This window comes from Ochotona curzoniae, unplaced genomic scaffold, assembly GCF_017591425.1.
Source record: "Ochotona curzoniae isolate NIBS_2020 unplaced genomic scaffold, NIBS_Ocur_1.0 contig_3498, whole genome shotgun sequence".
Taxonomy (NCBI): domain Eukaryota; kingdom Metazoa; phylum Chordata; class Mammalia; order Lagomorpha; family Ochotonidae; genus Ochotona; species Ochotona curzoniae.
Window position 1 is genome coordinate 1,889,617 of NW_024465885.1, and position 13,826 is coordinate 1,903,442.

General features: G+C 42.3%; 1 protein-coding gene across 2 annotated transcripts in view; it reads left to right on the forward strand.

Moving 5' to 3' along the window:
- CCDC191 (coiled-coil domain containing 191) overlaps positions 1-13,826 on the forward strand; it is an 89,767-nt gene that overhangs the window by 40,981 nt on the left and 34,960 nt on the right. For both annotated transcript variants that reach the window (XM_040980453.1, XM_040980454.1), the window contains one exon: positions 5,628-5,818. In XM_040980453.1, coding sequence (XP_040836387.1) covers positions 5,628-5,818 — 191 coding nt within the window. The remainder of the gene's footprint in view (positions 1-5,627; positions 5,819-13,826) is intronic.

A 13,826-nucleotide genomic window follows, 5' to 3' on the forward strand; every position in this document is an offset into this window, starting at 1 on the left:
TATACATACAAAAAAATTATACATACATATACAGACACACACTCTCACACCTGGGAATAGTCCTTCCCACAGTGATTTTCAAAATTTTATTTACGTGTGTCAAGCTTTAATTGTTTCTGCAATTATGATAGATTGTAAGAGTTAAGATAGGAATGCATGACTAAATCTAGAAACCTATCAGAAATAAAAACTTGATATAAAACCAACTGAAATGGCAAGTAATGGAGGAAGGTCAGTTACCTGGACACTGAAAATTTTAAATTCTGCTGACTTAAACACAATGAATTCTTCTTCCAGTTATGATTGTAAATAGTCATTTTTGTTTCAAAAAGCCCTGGAAATGGAGCACTACTGTAGTACCAGCATGGCAACAGCAGGGAGTTAGCTGAGGGGAGAGAGGAGTGGGAAGAGTGAATCAATCATGTCTAGGGGAGCATGCCAACTCTTGTCCCTTCTAAATAAAAACAGCAGACTGAGGGTATATTCCTTTCCCAAACCTCGTCTCCCAAGCACATATGTATGGTATTCCTATTGACCTGAATAATGTTTGCTATAACCAGAAAATACTAAACAGCTATTCTTGATTCATACTATATTCTTAATTTAAATGTTAAAGGGATTGCTTCTCACAGCAGAAATAGAAAAACTAATAGCAAGTTGATTTTAAGAGGGAGTTGCTATATGGGATCTGACACTCTGCTGCTGTTAACTTCTGCATTTGCAAAACTGGATATCGACCTGTAAAATCAATCATTTTGCTTTCAGCGCCTCCACTTAGGTAATTTTAAACAAAGGTATCAACTATAGAGTTTATGAACTGAAATTTTCCCCTCCTTAGTTCAGTTATGTTCCGTATCGGTACTTTTCTACCACAGCAAGTTAGATATTTAGTTTTCTTTGATTATCTGAGAAGTAAAGAATTTATCCTTTCCTTTTTTTAAAGAGGAGAATTTTTCCTTCAGAAAGTCATCAGGATGTTGGCAGGATTTTGCATTAGCCTTAAGTGAACTACTAACTATTTTTTCAGTAAAGCTTTTCACACTTCAAGTTTCTGCTTGGTAAACTAAATCAATACTAGCACAGTCTGTACGTTTTTTAAAAATAAGATCTTTAGAAACTTTGATTGTTTTGGAAGGTAGAATTACACAGAGAGAAGCAGATGGAAGAACCTTTCATTCACTGGCAGTAGCGGAATGTGGCTACATTCATCCCAGTGGCCACAACTTATAGGACTGGGGCAGGCCAGAGCCAGGAGCCTGGAATTCCACCAGGGTTTTCCACATGGGTGGCAGGAGCCCAGGGATTTGGGCCTTCTTCTGCTTCTCAGGTGAATTAGCCAGGAGCTGGATAAGAAGTGGGGAATCTGGGTTTCCAAGCGGCATACCAATATGAGTTGTTAGCATAATAGGGCGCAGCTTAACTTGCCGTGCCACAGACACAGCCACAGGCCCACACAGTGTGTTTTGGCATGTAATTAAGAATTAATAAAGTACTTAATGTATAAGATATTAAATGGAACAGAGACCCTTCATGAGATACTGAATCTGTTGGCAACTTGATCATGGGCTTCTAAGCCTTCAGAAATACATTCAAGAAACACTTCCTACAATTTAAAAAAAAAAAAGTGAGTTATGGAGGACCCCTCTAATACCTAAATTCCTTCTTTGTCACGGCAGTCCCCAAAGAGAATAACCCCAAACCTTCAAGGCTTCCCCTGAAGAGGAACATTATGTTTCCAGGGGTTGTCAAGAAGAAAACTGAACCACCAGTATGGGGGCCAGCATGGTAGAATGGCAGCCTAACCCTCCACCTGCAGCGCTGGCCTCCCATATGAGCACCAAACGGTGCTCACATCCAATCCAGCTTCCTGGTAATGTCCTGATAAAGTACAGAAAATGGCCCAAGTGCTTAGGCCCATACACCCATTAGACGGGTTCAGATTAGCCCAGATCTGGCCATTGCAACCATTTGGAGAATGAACCAACAGATGAAAGATTCTCTCTCTCTCTCTCTTACATTCAAGTAAAATGAAATGTTTTTTTTTTTTAAATAATATAAAAAGAAAATTGACCCACCAGTTTACCCCTAGAGGAATATCAGACCACCACTGCTCCTGGAGGAACACATTATTCTGCAGGACTTGCCAAACCACCACCTCCCAGAGGAGGGATGTGAACTCACCAGTGGTCCCCAAAGGAGACATACTACTAATGTAAATTCCCAAGGGGAACTTCCCAAACAGGGGAGTACAAAACTGAATTCTCACTGAACCACACTAACCCACCAGACCATGAAGACTTTAGGACCCAAGGAGTCCACCCAATAGGATGGTGGGCATCCACCCTCATCCTAAATTCAACTCCAAAAAACACCCACCACTGGGTCCTCCTCTGTCGCTGTCCCGCAGCGATGGACTTGGTGCACAGATCCAATAATAACACGCATGGACCCTGACTGATGTTCAAAGCCGAAGTTTATTAGGGGCATCAGACTTTATACACTGAGAGTCGGTATGGGGTAAGGGAGGAAGTATTGAGCTCATCAACAAAGCCCATCAGCTGTTTCCCTACTCTTGATTGGAATTCCTTTTGTTTTGTATATTCCACCAGGTGTTCTCATTTACATGCTGTTTACTCAACTTATACAAATTATCTCCCCTAGCCATTTGGTTGTTCTCATGCAAATACTGTCCAATGAACTGCAATCCTGTACTCCCTGACCTTCCAGGGTCACAATGTCCTCCTACACTCCTCTCAGGAATCCTTTTGTACAGGATATTCCTTCATCAACACATCCTCTTTCTCCTAACTTAATAATAACTTAAGATGAAAGTTAGCCACTGGAGCCCGGCACCATAGCTTAGTGATTAAAGTCCTCGCCTTGCACGCATGGGGATTCCATATGGTCACCGGTTCTAATCATAGCAGTCCTGCTTCCCATTCAGCTCCCTGCTTGTGGCCTGGGATAGCAGTCGAGGATGGCCCAAAACCTTGGGATCCTGCACCCGTGTGGGTGGTCTGGAAGAGCTCCTGGCTCCTGGCTTCAGATTGGCTCAGCTCCAGCTGTTGCAGCCTCTTGGTGAACGAACCATTGGGTAGAAGATCTTCTTCTCTGTCTCTCCTCCTTTCTGTATATCTGCTTTTCCAATTAAAAAAAAAAGTCTTAAACAAAAAGATGAAAGTTAGCTACAATTAGCACTCTTTCTTCTGTATAGCTAAAGGCAAGAGAGGTGGGGCAGGAAACACTTGCAGAAAGATGAGTACAGCTCCTCCGTGACCAGCCTTCCTGTAGGAATGCATCTGCGGGGGCCTTACTAGGGGAAAAGAGCTGGACCTGGTCTTGCGGTTGGAGCTTGATTGCCTTTGGAGTATCACCGGATTTGTCTCATTCTGGCATTTCCATAGTATCCTCTGCTAAAGGAGTGACTTGTGAACCTACCAGCATGTCAATGTAGACAACCTCGTGGGGCGGGAAAAAAGTAAATAAAATAGTAACAGGGAAACTTCTTTTAACTTGACAGAGAAATGGAATATAGAAATCCAAGAACACCATTAATAGTGTTGTTGTTGTCAATGTGGATTATATTTGTACTATTTCATCATTAGTTATAATTTAGTATTTAGAGTAGTTATACAGGGTATTTTTACCAGATCATTTAGGAGGGATCTTTTGAACAAACCAAGTAAATAGGTGTGTGTGTGTGTGTGTGTGTGTGTGTGTGTACTTAGCTATGGCGTACAGGGAAGATATTTTTACATTCTGTATCTTGTGTTATAGGTTAATAATAATGTGAAAAGCATACCTCCGGCAGCTGTATGTCTTCTGTTTTGACTGAAAGCATATCCTATATCCAGCAGTTCTACTTTCCTTCCTCCCCATTCCCCTTCCTTTATTTCTTCCTTCCTTCCTTTCTTCCTGCCTAAACACCTTAGGATGTAAAGTAAAGGTCTAGGAAATGTGCTCTCATTTGACATAATGGGAAGGGAACAGTTTTGGGTGTTTTCTTTGTTTTGTTTTTAGTTGAGTTGCTATGTTTTTTTCCTAATGAGGAATTATAATAATACTGTGTAGTTTGTCTACAAGGAAATACAACTAGCATTCTGTATAGGAAAAGCTGCTGACCAAACGGACTATTTCTAAGAATTCTAGCATATATTTTCCTATGTTATTAATCTTTTCATTTTTATTTCCTTTCCTCATCACCTCTCAAAAGTAAAAATGTCAGAAATATTTTGTTCAGAGTTTTCAAATTCAGCCCCAATGCTAAGTACTTAGTAAAAACTGAAGCAGTAAAAACCAAATGTTGCTATAAGGATGGAAGCAGTGCACAGGCTGGTCCCGCTGGCAATGCCAAGTCCTCGAAGCTGCTTATCAGTCACCGTCCTTTCCACAAAGCCCCTTTCTGTGAGGTTACTCTCAGATTTAATGTTCCTTATATTTTGTGCAACTCTGATTTGCCACTCCCATAATAAAATTATTTTCTATTCTCAGGAGACTCACACTCTAAAATAAGTCGATAAATTGGCAATTATGATACAGCGGGATGAGTATTTTGATTCAATAAGTCAGAGATTGCTCTTGGAACACAGTAGATGAACACTTAAATTTGAGAAGAGGGTTTGGTAATAGGAGGCCTTCTCAAAAGAACTGACGCCTGAAATTGGTAGAGAGAGGACAGAAAAGAAGAACATACAGGGGCTGGCACAATGACTCAATTAGCTAATCTTCACCTGCAAATGCTAACATCCTATGTAGGCACCAGTTCCTGTCCCATTTGCTCCAATTCCTATCCAGCTCCCTGCTTGTGACCTGGGAAAGCAGTGGAGGATGGCCAAAGGCCTTAGGGCCCTATACCCGTGTGGGATACTGGGAAGAGGCTCCTCATTCCTGGCTTTGTGTGGGCTCAGCTCCAGCCATTGTGGGCATTTGAGGAGTGAGCTAGCAGATGGAAGATCTTTCATTCTCTCTATAAATCTGCCTTTCCTATAAAAATAAATAACTCTTTAAAATAATAACATAAATAGGGAAATGTAAAATGATGGTTGGTATTAAGGGCAAGAACTATGAGTAATTTGAACTAGAAGGAAAATGAAGTTTGCTGTGAATATAGTTGAGAGGGGCAAGGACCATGTCAATAGTGATGGTCTTATTGATATTCTTAGGATCTTGACTGAAGTATTTATCTGGTGGCATCCTTAGAGTCAAGGGATCTCGGTATTCACCTATCAAGGACATCAGTGGAGTCAGTGCTGGGAATGAACTGATGATTGCCATTTCACTCTATAAGACAGCCTGTCATGGAGGTTGGTTGGTGGGAGCAGAGGTTCCAAATCTAGTAAACACATCCCTTCATTTTGTCATAAATTTGATATTCCAGCTCTCTGGAGATCCGGCAACTTACACTGAGAATTAGGACTTTAGGTTTAGGTTGTAAGACAGAATTCTTTAGTTGTATGACTTGAATATTTTTTCATCATTGTTAACATAAAGGAACTGTGCTTTGTTCCCCTTTCATCAAGAGAGCTGTTCCTAGAATTGTTAGAATAGAACTGGAAAACCAGAGGGAGAGGGCTCTTGATTCACTGGTTTTGCATACATGGTTTTATATTACAATGTTTTCACTGCAGTGTCAAAAACGGTATTTCTCTGCCTGGCACAAGCTGATTCTTGATCATCAGATCCAGCTGGGAAAAGCTGGGACTTTGTCCGACTGGAAACTTCAGCTGAAGGTCCTGCGGGCCTGGAGAAACTACACAAGATCGCAGAAGCTTGAGCGAGAGACACAGGCCTTGGAAAATGATCTTAGGGAAGAAAACAGGTACCACTGTTTATATCTTGAAATCCTTCTAGTATGTTTATCCAGCACATCTGCCTGAACATAGAAATGAACTGTAAAAATGCTGATCATTGTAATCACCTTATCCATCTCTAGACCATGGTAATCCTGGTTTTTCTGTGTTCCATTTCAAATTTGAAAAATTTAGCTGAAAATTATGAGCAAGCAAAATCATTTTATTAAGGTTTAATAATTAAAATATGATTTTTTTGTTGCTCAGAAGAAGTAAGTTTAGGCTTTCTCCTTGCTCTCTGGTGAAGCTAGCTCTACACCCGGGACCATCTTTTAAGTCAGAAGAGGAAGTTGGGTTTATTTGCCAGAGTAATTATCATTGAAAAAAATTACCATGTATACAAAGAACATTAACTAAGGATGGAGCGAACATCCTGCCAAGAATGATTCCTCCCACTCCTCTGTCTTTTGTTCTACACCTTTAGGTGATTCTTGACACCTTTGTAACAGCTCTTGCTAGCATAAGACAGGAATTTTCTTTGGATGAAATATTCTTTGGTCTATCATCTTAAATTCTACATATTTTCTCATTTCTTAAATGTGTTCTTAAAATTTACAGAGGGATTCATTTATTTACAGGGGGAAAGGAGGGCTCATGTGTTTATGTGTAGTCAGTACTCTATTGGCAATTCTGACCTGCATTCAAGGATGAAAACTTCAGTGATGGTATGTGGGAATGTTATCACGTTGATGGTCTTGCTACCTCCTGGAGCTGTGCAACACTGTGACAGCATCAGTCCTGAATATGTAGAAGCCTGGCTTAAGGCCCCTTGTCCTCCAAGATCCCTCCATTTTACAGGAAAAGCAAAATCCGGAGTGCAGAGGTAGTAGCATTGTAAACTGAGAAAGCATCCCCTTCTGCTGCTGAGAACACAAGGACGGCTGTGTCGCTGTGACCAGAATCTTCCTAAAGAATGCCAGGGGAGGCTTCTTGATGTTGATCTGGGCTCTACATGGTAAATAGGATATTTCTAAGTGGACTGTTAGCTTGGCAGCAGACCCTCAAACATGTTGTCAAGTTCATCAACTTTTTTTTTTTTATTACAAAGTCAGATATATAGAGAGGAGGAAAGATAGAGAGGAAGATCTTCCATCCAATGATTCACTCCCCAAGTGACCACAACGGCCAGTGCTGTGCCAATCTGGAACCAGGAGCCAGGAACTTCCTCCAGGTATCCCACACGGGTGCAGGGTCCCAAAGCATTGGTCCGTCCTCAACTGCTTTCCCAAGCCACAAGCAGGCAGCTGGATGGGAAGTGGAGCTATTGGGATTAGAATTGGTGCCCATATGGGATCGTGGCATGTTCAAGGCAAGGACTTTTAGCTGCTAGGCCACGCCGCCGGGCCCAAGTTTATCAACTTCTAAAAGACAATGAATGCCAGGAGGAAGAGTTTGGATATTCTTTGGTAAATGGAGTTGAAACCTTATGTTTTTTGTTTTTTTTTTTTTTTTCAATAGGGATATTACCTCGTGAGTTTCTTTATCTTACAGTGTGCTGGGGGTGGGGGAACTCGGCAATGAAAAATTTAAAAAAGAGGTAGAAAACTCTCCCACTGTTTGTTTCTAAAACCCGCAACAAGGAATTGGTGGGAGGAGTTAGGATGATGGCAGGATTTGTTGGATAAAGGAGAGGAAATGGAGGATTCTAAGTGGAAGCAGTGTGAGGACATGATGTGAGTGGAAGCTGGAATGTTGAAGTTCATAATGGCTTGTGAGATTTACATGCCAAAAGTAACTTATAAAAGAAAAATCTGGAGAATTTTAAGATGTTATTCCAATCATTGGTTATATGTTATTCAGTGTCCACTGTGTCATCTTCCAGCTCCTACGCCCATATTTGATTTTGCCTTCTGGGGCCCTTCCTCCGCTGGCCAGTCTCTCATAAAGGACCTAGGATTGTGGGTTGTTGTGTATTTTTCCCCCCTCCTTTCTGTCTACTGTTCTGCCTATTGTACTGGAGAAACAGTTCCTGTCTTCTGCTTATTCATAATTTAGTGGCTGTCTTTTCTTATGGATCCTGTGTTCAGAGTCTCACCTCTGCTCTAAGGGTTCGTCTACTTACAGAAATGCATTTTACTTTCCCTAATAGGAGTTGTATCACTCTGGTTTTGTCCCTTATTTTTTCTTAAAAGATTTATTTATTTTTATTGCAAAATCAGATATACAGAGAGGAGAGAGGAAAATCTTCTATCCGATGAAGCACTCACCAAGTGACCGCAACATCTGGAGCTGTGCCTGTCCAAAGCCAGGAGCTTCCTCCAGGTCTCTCATGTGGGTGCACGGTCCCAAGGCTTTGGGCCATCCTTGACTGCTTTCCTAGGATACATGCAGGGAGCTGGGTGGGAAGCTGGGCTGCCGGGATTAGAACTGGTGCCCATATGGGATCCTAGTGTGTTCAAGGCGAGGGCTTTAGCTGCTAGGCCACGCCGCCAGGCCCCATCTCTTTTCTTTTAAAAGACGTTACGGAAATAATATTACAACTTTCAATATTGCATTGTTGTACAATTTATACATTAAGAAATGTTTATGGACCTGGCTGTTCCACTTCCCATCCAGCTCCCTGCTTGTGGCCTGGGAAAGCAGTTGAGGATGGCATAAAGCCTTGGGACCTTGCACCCGTGTGGGAGACCTGGAGGAAGTTCCTGGCTCCTGGCTCCAGATCAGCGCAGCACTGGCTGTTGCGCTCACTTGGGGAGTGAATCATCGGACAGAAGATCTTCCCCTCTGTATATCTGACTTTGTAATAAAAATAAATAAATCTTTAAAAAAAATAAATGTTTCTAGGATTCACTTAAATAACACACATAAAATTCTAGTACACACACTCAATTAGACTGTTGTGTCATCGTAATACTGAAATTTGAATTTTTTTTTCCAATTTCTTTAGCATGTTTACTTTATAAAACAGATTTTCCATTCCTCTTCTCTCACTTCCTCCCAGCTTCTGCAGCCAGCCCTAGACATAACTGGGAAGAAGCAGTTTATTTTCAGCATCGTCCGCCAGCCCTTCCTGAGTCCTGTTTCCCTGATCACAGCTTTCCTGGGAGGCCCTCTGTCCGTTTATTATCCTCCACACAATCTCCAGTTCCACGCTCTTACACAATGATCTGGGTCCTTCCTAGGATGTGCTTTTGATCTCTTCCTGTGTCCCAAAAGCCCCTCTTCCTTAATACTGTACTCTTCAACTAATTCATTATCCCACTCAGGAAACATACTCCTACACGCCCAAGTTGTCAATGGCGGAGGCATGAGACTGCATAGTAGGCCAGTGGAAAAGCTGCCACATGACCTCCCTCACGCACCTCATTCATTTCTTTTATTTTTTTTTTAACCGTTTGAAGCACCTGCTTCTTTGATTTCACGTTCAAAACCGCCCCCTCACTGATCAGTTGGGGAAAGGACATTCAGAAGGAATTCTCGTCAGGACCAAAATTCAGTCTGCCAGAGGCACGGTCGGCATCACACGTTCAGGTTGGCGGCTTCCAGCAGTTCTACTAACCGGCTACCCGGTTGCTCCTATGCGGCCATCTCCCGACCTGTTCCAACACCCTCATTCATTTCTTTATATACTCATTCTGTTTGATGGAATAGCTTCATTCAGCCAACCAGCCTTTTTGATGATTATTCTGTACTAGACCCTCTCCTCAACAATACCAAGGGCAGGGCTAAAAGTATTAAATATTTTTTTGTCTGCTAGCAGCTTTCAGTTGAGATGGAGGAGTTAAAAATCGTACCCATAAGATAAAACCCTCAGGAATGATGTAGACTTGGCTATTGTGTATTAAAATCCCCTGAGGGGCTTTTTAGAAATAAGAAATTCATGGGCACCCTATCTCCCCCTCACACACACCTTCTGACGGAGACAGGATGTGGCTTTGTAGAAAAGGGCATGCTTTTTCAGTTGTGGGAAGACTGGTAAACCAGCAGTTTACGAGGCAGGCTGTGTGGGAACATGCGGGGGTGAACTGTCAGGCTTGCCTGCCAGGGGAGGAAGAATCCAGACCTGACGTGAAAACAGATCACCATCAGATATTTCCAATTTCCTGCATTCCTGACTTGTACGGTCTCCGGAGCAGCCATTTGGGGGCTGCCTGTGTCAGTCCTGTTCATTGTCCTTCGCCCTGGACTCAAAAGGAGAAGGTATTGGGGTGGGGGCATCCAGAGCCACTTGGCATCTGCAGCTGGTTAAGGTCATGCTTGTCTTTCAGAGGCAAAAGGACTAGCCTTACCCTGTCTGGCCCGCCTTAAACTCTTAAAACAAAATTGTGCTACCCTCCACTTTCCCCAACCCACAGGAGGTACCTGGTACATTATTGAATATATTAACAATCTTCATTTCCATTCCTCCCAAACCTCTTCCCAAAGGCAGCTGTGCCTGTCACTGCCATTCTTACCCTCTGCATCGGATTTCTATTCACATTCAGATAATTGCTATGTGGTTATTTATCATCTCTCAATCCCTTTTTAAAAACTCAAGACAATAGTGTTATTTTATTCTTACATGTAGATTTTATTTTGTATCTTCAGAACAAAGCAAATTTAAATTGGATCCTCAAGAAACATTTTTATAGGATATGCAGCATAGGGCTTATTGGCACCATTTTTTTTTTTCAGGAGCTCAGGGATCAATCCAAGTCTCCCAGATGAGAGGCAGGGACTCAAGTACTTGAACCATCAGTGCTGCCTCCTAAGATCTACATTAGCAGGAGACTGGAATCAGCAGCCAGACCAGGTGTAAATCCCATGTTCTCAAATGTGGGATGCAAGTATCTTAGGGAGACACACAGAGAGGATGTACTACCCTCCACTGGTTCATGCTCCTGTGGCAGCAACAGCTGGAACTCAACCGGGCCATAGTGAAGCCAGCAGTCTCAGGAGCTTCATCTTCCATACAGGTGGCAGGGGACAGAGTACTTGGGCCATCCTCTGCTGCTTTCCCATGCACATTATTAAGGAACTGGGTTGGGAGTGGAGCAGTCAGGACTCAAACTGATACCCTTATGGGATGCCAGCATCACAGATGGCCCCTTAGCCCATGGTGCCACAATGCTGGCCCTTTCACTGGCGTCTTTATTGGTAAGGCTAAATGCCTAGCCTTGTTTTTCTTTTTATGATTATCTAGAGACTGAAATCATTTCTTTAGGTAGGCATACCCAAGCCAATTGCACATGACTAAAGTTTTAAGAAACATACATGATTTTTTTCACTTTCAGAAATATTTGTATTCCTAGTGTCATTCCTTAGAAAGTATAGAAATCTGCTTATCTGAAATATTGTCACTGTGCTGAAGTAAACTGCAAGGATATAGTAGAGCAGAAACATACTCCCCTCAGGATCTTTGGCTTCGGGACTGCTGTTCAACCACAACCTGCAGACATGAAAGTGTGAAGTGTGTCTTCTAAAAGTGCATGTATTATAAACCTGTTCCCCCAACTCATGTGTTAATTGTGCTTGGAGCTGGAGCTTTGGGGAGTTAATTGGGATGGGAAGAGATCCAGTCTCTTGGAGGTGAAACCCAAAGTGTGGGTCTCCTGAGAGGAGCAGAGCCTGAGCTTAACACAGCTGTTCTGCCTCACCACCTGCTGACTTCTGTCATGTTAAGACACAGCAAGGTGGCCCGCACCAGATGCTGGTGCCACGCTCATGCATTCCCCTTCCTCCAGAACCATGCTCTTAACAAACTTCTGTTCTTTATACATTGCCCAGTCTCAGGTAGTTCACTATAGCAACAGAAAACAGACTAAAACAAATGGCAGCAAGCATCAGAGCAAGCGTGCATTTTTAAGTTCATTTTATGACATTTTTACTCTTGGTATATTTGCAGATGTCTTTCTCTTTGCCTTTCCATGGTGTCCAAATAAGATCCTCTTTGATGGTCACAACCTCAGTGCTGCATTTGGTTGTTAATGTTGTATAAATCTGAAATTAACACATCAGATAAATTTCACACTACACCTTCCTGAGTAGATTGTTGTAAATTGGATTTCACATTAATCAGAAAGCAGTGTACAGTTTACATCTTCTGTCCTGAGGAAATGTATGACTTCTTCTTCACTTGAATTAAGCATTAAATAGGGTGTTTTCTTTGTTTCACCACTTATGCTCTAACATTTCTGGAGCTTTGTTCTTACCTTTGATGATACCTGGTTTATCATTTTTTCTTCTTAAATTTTTATTTCAGTCACAGTTACTTATTTTCATAACAAAATATTATATAAAAATGCTTATTACTTCCCACAATATACTTTTATTACAAACCCCATCAGTGGGGTTTTATTACAAACCCCACCCAGTTTTTTTTTTTTTCTCCACATTCTCTCCCTCTTTTTTCCCCCTGTATCTGGGGCAAGTGGGGGAGATAAAGAGAGAAACCCCATCCAGCCTCCTATCCATCCCAGGGTGCCTGACATGGGGCATGCTCTGAGGGCACTGCTCAAGTGGTTTTGATAGTTCAACAGCTCTGAATTGCTGCCAATCTCGCCATTCAAAGCTCAATAAAATCTCTCTAGAATCCACCAGCTGACATAGTCTACTTTAGAGTCTCCATTTGCCCAGATTTTCACTGCCAACACATGGCAGGGTAGATGATCGATTTGCTCTGTTCTCTGTCCTCTGTTGTGAATCACCAAGTCTTATTGAACATGTATTATCAATGTATTGGAAGGAAGCAGTTAAATGCAATGAAATACATGGTTAGCATATGTCTTAGTCTGTTTTCTACTGCTGTAACAGAATGCTATAAATTGGATACTTTATAAGCAACAGAAGTGGTATTTGGGGCCCAGCATGGTAGCTCAGCAGCTAAAGTCCTTGCCTTGCATGGGCTGGGATCCCATATCGGCACCGGTTCTAATCCCAGAAGGTCCTGCTTCCCATCCAGCTCCCTGCTTGTGGCCTGGGACAGCAGTCAAGGATGGCCCAAAGCACCTGTGTGGGAGACCTGGAAGAGGTTCGTGGCACCTGGCTTTGGATTGGCACAGCTCTGGCTGTTATGGTCGCTTGGGAAGTGAATGAGAAGATGGAAGATCTTCCTCTCTGTCTCTCCTCCTCTCTGTATATCTGACTTTACAATAAGAAAAATTTTTAGATAAATCTTAAAAAAAAAAAAAGTGGTGTTTGGCTCACCATTTTTCTTATGGAGAATAGAAAGTCCAAAAGTACCATGCTGGTATCTGCTGAGGCCTTTCTGTCACCTTAATAAGATAAAATCAAGTATATGTTTGAAACAAGGCTAAACCTGACAAATTGTTTTTGATTTGTTTACTTAGAAGGGCAGCGAGAAAAAGGTAGACACACAGAGATCCACCTTCTGCTGATTGACTCCCGGAACACCTTCCACAGTCAAGGCAAGGCCAAGCCAAAGCTAGCCACCAGTAACTCTGTCTGGGTGTCCCTTGTGGGTAGCAGGGATCCAACTACTTGGGCCATCACCTGCTGCCTCCCAGGATATGTGCAAGGGGATTGGGAGAAGAGCTGGGACTTGAACCCGGTCACTCCACTACTGTGTGTGTGTGTGTGTTGCAAGCAACCTGCCAACTGCAGTGCCAAATGCCCATTCCAGATATAACATTCAAAACTGATCCCTGATACCATTTATAAGTTCCAGTCTCATAGCTTATTTTTCAGAGATGCTAATCATTCATTTATAGATCAGTACAGAGCTTGTGCTCTTGATTGACTGCCACCCAAGTGTCTCCTAACAGAGCTGCCCATTGGAAAGGGAATGTGGCTGGCAGAGATGCCACCTGCCTACTGCACTAAGTGGAATAATATTTATAAAGTTTCTAGGAATCAAAAGGAGCTCTTGCTGAGTAATGGCTACATGAACAATGAGTGCCAGAAGAGCAAGTGTATTGTTTTGCCTTTCACAGTTCCCAGTTCATGAGCAAGTTTCTTCATTCATCTGTTTCTATCAATGAGTCTGTCTCTTTATCGATTGTTTTTCTGATGAAGTCCTTCTTTCACAAGATACACCTT